This window comes from Quercus suber, unplaced genomic scaffold, assembly GCF_002906115.3.
Source record: "Quercus suber isolate HL8 unplaced genomic scaffold, Cork oak 2.0 scaffold_215, whole genome shotgun sequence".
NCBI lineage: Eukaryota > Viridiplantae > Streptophyta > Magnoliopsida > Fagales > Fagaceae > Quercus > Quercus suber.
The window spans coordinates 472,014-477,106 of NW_027069673.1; the positions used below are offsets into that span (position 1 = coordinate 472,014).

Below are 5,093 nucleotides of genomic sequence, written 5' to 3' on the forward strand. Positions count from 1 at the left end.
GGGCACCACTGTTTTTTTTCCCTTTTATAAATTAAAAAAAAAAAAAAAAAAAAAAAAAACCACTATAGAGTTTTTTTTTCATATTATTCTCTGTGTTTGTGACTCTATTCTTATGAATTCCTTTGTCAAAACTCAAAAGATCACTTTGTTTGTTTGATGGGGCAAAAGGGTTTTGCCTTTTGCCACGGTCATGGGCTCTTGCACAGGTATTTCTTAATTCAGAATTTGGACTTTGATTTTCATGAACGAAATTCTTCTATGATATTTTGAGCAACCGTTAGATTAATAATTGACAACATAGATTTTTATTTTTAAAAATTGAAACAATTGCATGTTAATAGATTATTATCCCCAAGCTATATTCAAATATTAAAATGAGATTGTATCAAATTAAGTTTCTGTAAACAAAATTCTCAAGAATAAACCAAACTCTGTAAATAATATTTCTAAGGATCTTGTCAAATTCCTAGTTTTTCACTGTAATCGTGATGATTCTGCTAAACAAAACTATAATATTGCACAAAAATATGCATTTTTTATTTTTATATTATCTTCATCGGATACTAGTGGGCTTATAAACTAGTTACTAATTAAAAATTTCCTTGTATTTACAAGGAAAAAAAAATGTATTTACACCCACAATAGGCTAAACTAACTCTCTCTTTAGCTAAATACATCAAAAAAAAAAAAAAAAATGTACCCCTAACCAAAAATATCTTACCCTCCTTACACTATCACTTTTTTTTGTCACAATGAACAAACGTTGATCACTAAATATCATCAAAATCTGGAAGTGGAAACTTATCACAAAAATCAACATTGATTTCACTTCATACACTATTGATTTTTTTTTTTTTTTTAAGATACTAATAAATTTAGTTTTTATTTTTTATTTTTGTAGTGGGCTAGAAAATACTCTCACGTATCATTTATTTCAGTTTTTAATTTTTTTATAATAATGGGCCTTCGAGTTGGACCCAACTATCAGCCGCGGATCAATCACTTGGATCAACCACTTAAAAAGTTAAAACGAGAAAAGGCCCAAAAGCTTAAGAGAAAGCCTCTATTAATCAATTTAATTCTAATTCCAATTCTGGGATTTCGGTTTATTTTAGGGCGAAATTGGCCCAATACCATTAATTTTTGAAGTATTTTGCACGAAGACACTGTTTCGGAAATAATCAGCAATCTACCATCTTTTTAAGTACTCGAGTTCACCAAACTCGAGTACTATATTTTCCACTTCCACCGTGGCACAATGACATGGCAAGATTTAAAATATTGTGCTTCGTACTCGAGCTTGGTGAACTCGAGTACTGTATTACTGAGGTACTCGAGCTCACCAAGCTCGAGTACTGTATTTCTATGGTACCCGAGTTTAGGAAACTCGAGTACCTACTACCACATTTCTTTATTGCCCACCTACTCACAACTTCGTACTGGCTCCAACCGTCGTAATTAATGTATGGTTAATGGTACTCGAGTTCTTTGAGCTCGAGTACCGTTAAACAAATATCACCAGTCAACATTATTACTTCCATTCAGTACTTGCATTCAGTTCCGAGTCACAGACCTCTTTCCAACTTCATGTGCGAGTGAGATCTTTCCAGCATAAATTTTCTTGTTTGGTCACCATCTGCAATTCTTTGGGCTGTGTCATTGTCTCCATCAACCAACGCTCAACCCTCTTGTGACTAGTAGATAGAGGTATTGTTAAATGCTTAGTTTTTTGATATTTCTACATGGGTTAAATGACTTCAATGCTTAGTTTTTTGATATTTCTGCATGGGTTAAATGACTTCTGCTAATAATAAGATTTATCCACTAGCCTTCGCCGTTGTCGAAAGCGAGAGCACAGAGACTTGGGGTTGGTTCTTGTGTTGTATAAGAACATATGTTACCGACCGAAGACACCTGTGTGTCATATCTGATAGACACCCTGGGATACAAGCTATCTTCAGAGACACTAATCGAGACTTTTCCCTACGGCCTCCCATGACAGAACATCGTTACTGCCTTCGTCATCTATGCAGTAACGTCAACAATAGATGTAACAATGAAACTGTAAAGAATCTAGTATGGAGGGCAGCAAGTGCTACCCAGGAGCGAAAGTTCAATGCCACCTTTGATTTAATTAAGAATATCAACCAGGACGCACACCGATATTTGAAGGATGTGCCCAAAGAGAAATGGGCTCTAACTTTTGACGAGGGTAGTGCCAGTAGTCACTGGGGGAGACATACGGGCGGTGGGCAATGGAGATGTAGTAGGGGATGTAGGTGGGCAGGTATCATCGCTCCTCATGGATGGGAACCGAGATGTGTCCCCATGGGCAAAAGTATGGGATGGACCCGCATCATCGTGTGCCATGGAGCCCATGTCATAACCAATGTCCAAACACATCTCATCTATGTCTGACTTGCTTCCTCCATGGTGTGGTCATGCACGGGTGTGTGACGCCGACCAGATGTGGGCATGGGTGTCTGACGCCGACCAGATGTGGGCATGGGTGTCTGACGCCGACCAGATGTGGCCCAGGTGTCTGACGCTGACTAGATGTGGGACGCTGACTAGATTGACGGCCTCCTTGCCGTTGACGTCTACCTGCTTGCCGACCACGCCCTACAGCAGGTTCACTTGTGTTGCCCACAGTGCGTGCATCGTCCAATGTCAACCGACCGAGCTCTTCAACTGCTCGCAAGGCATTAATACAATCATTGTAGATCTCAGACCCTGGTTCGCACTTCTCCATAATCCTCAACTGTGATTCAACCTGTCACAAGTATACAAGAATAGTGTTAGTAGGTTGAACTAAACTATGCGAAACGAGGTACATTTATAACAGAACAGTGTTTGTAAACTTACCAAAGTGTCCCAGTACGAGGTCTCTCTCGTAATATGGCGAACAGTGCGAGGACGAAACCACACCATATAATCGTCATTGTAGCTCATCTCCCCATGAAAGGGCGGTGCATCGGCAATTGTGGCATGCGCCGCCCATTTAGCAATATGAGTTCTATGTTCAACCGCCCAGTTTTTTTCTTGCTTGCCCTGAAGTGTTATCTTGTGAAGTTCAGTTGAAGTATCGACATTGATCGGTACGTCTTGCTTCATCCCAAACTGTCGGAGAACACGTTCTGGGTGATGGCCTTTGACCACCCAAAATGTATGAGCGCACGATAGACCTCCATATGCGTTGGCCTGCCGTACAATATGCGGGCAGGGAACCCAAATAATTTCTGTATGCTCCCAGACAACCTGCAATGATTCAACAGATGCAAACAACCTTATAAAAAATGTGTAAGGATGTGAACAATACATAGCAACAATGTTTAACTCTGAAATAAAAAATGTTTATTCATTGCCACTTGTACGTACGACAACTACATGCCAAAGCGATTCCTACTTGTAACGCACGATACCTGATTTGGCCGTAGCGAAGTGAGCGACAAACGATAGGCGCGTAGGACGTGCATTGGATGTTCAGTTGTTATCTTAGCCCCTTTCCATCTACCAAACAACACAGACATAACCTTCATATTAGGTACTTACATAATTCCCATGCGAAAAAGATAATACAAAAATTTAAAACGGTAACTATCTAAGATCCTACATACCTGATAGCAAGTGGACCTGGGGCAGTGCCTGGTGTGGATGCCTCATCACAGGACATATGTATGGAAACCTCTCCCATGCCCACAACTGCACCAATAGCACGGCACCGCCAATCTGCTTGGCTTCCTTCTCTGATGCCTTACAAAGGTGTCTATATAACCAACTTAATGCTGCACTACCCCAACTATATCTCTTTCCATTACTAATTGGATTGAAAAATTGCAAATACATAATTGAGTGTCGTTCGCCAGACTTGTCCATAAACAATATACCAGCCAACATCTCCAGTATGTAAAACCAGCATACTGCTGCACAAGCTCCTCACTGGCATCAGCCGGGAGAGGGTCCCTAAACCGATCCTCAAGCCACTTGGCTTTTATCCTTGGCCCTTCCATCACTCCAGTGTTCTTAAAGACTGTAACTCCACGAAGACCTCTCGGCGGCCTATGCCCTAGCATGCTGGCACATAGGTCACCCCAATCATCCATATGGGTATATCCCACCACCGGTAACCCATCTACAGGAACCCCCATTATAACCTCTATGTCTTGCAGCGTGATGGTCATCTCACCGACGGGCAAGTGGAATGAGTGGGTCTCCGGCCGCCATCTCTCCACCAAAGCCGTGATCAAGCTATGGTCAATGTCTATATTTGGAACCCGAAGTAGTCCATCTAATCCTGCATCCGTTATATGAGCGGCATACGTGGGTCTAACCCACCTTCAAACAGACCTTCAAGCAAACCTTTCTCTCGGTGACGGCAAGTCAGTACCCTGGCACTCCCTGCAAACAGAGCAACTTAGTATTAATAATAGCATTCACTAAGCACAAAATAATTACGCTTCAAACTTAAATGCCAAAAATCTTTCTACTACATATATTGACAATGATTTTGGACAAGTGCATACCTCGCCTGCCAAAGGAGCATCCCAAAGCAAACTTGAACGATGCGCATCCTGCCTCGTCAAGACATCCCGTATAGAGGGTCCCGCTCTAAGTGGGTCCATATCTGGCATAAATTAAAGGAGATTAATGGCCCATTAGGTCAAATACAAAGCATATTTTGTTTGAAAATACAAAGACTAGCTCTACTAATTTTGAAGTTAAATTTGTGTGTGTGTGTGCACGCGCTCTTAGAAATATATAAATACCAATAAACCCAAAAAGGTACATCAGAATCAATCGAAACAAAAATATCTCATTGTCATGGCCCAACTGAAATGGCCTTCAGTATGAAATCAAATCCCTTGTTCTAAATGCACCACAAAATACATTTTATTAACAAGTATTTATCTATTGAAGGCATGTCAAATAATCTTTTTTCCCAAGATATTTATATATTTAAAATTAGGAATGGCATTTCGAAAAAAGAATTGCCATTCCAAACTCAAACCCTCTAAATATTTTAGATGTAAAATTCTACAAAATTTTAGGAATTTCATCCAAAACTCAAAGACATTTATGTCTGCAAAAACAAA

General features: G+C 40.2%; 1 protein-coding gene across 1 annotated transcript; it reads right to left on the bottom strand.

The window, feature by feature from the left end:
• Nucleotides 1-2,404: 2,404 nt before the first annotated feature.
• Nucleotides 2,405-3,321, bottom strand: LOC136070159 (serine/threonine-protein phosphatase 7 long form homolog). Its single transcript, XM_065779607.1, has 2 exons — nucleotides 2,866-3,321; nucleotides 2,405-2,773 (listed from the first exon to the last, which is right to left on the bottom strand). The coding sequence occupies exons 1-2, from the start codon at nucleotides 3,319-3,321 to the stop codon at nucleotides 2,405-2,407; spliced, it is 825 nt and encodes a 274-aa protein (XP_065635679.1).
• Between the last annotated feature and the right edge of the window lie 1,772 nt (nucleotides 3,322-5,093).

Coding starts and splice junctions, on each gene's coding strand:
- LOC136070159 (XM_065779607.1), bottom strand. CDS start 3,321: ATGTATTGTTCACATCCTTACACATTTTTTATAAGGTTGTTTGCATCT. Junction 2,774..2,865: donor CCTCGTACTGGGACACTTTG/GTAAGTTTACAA, acceptor TACTTGTGACAG/GTTGAATCACAGTTGAGGAT.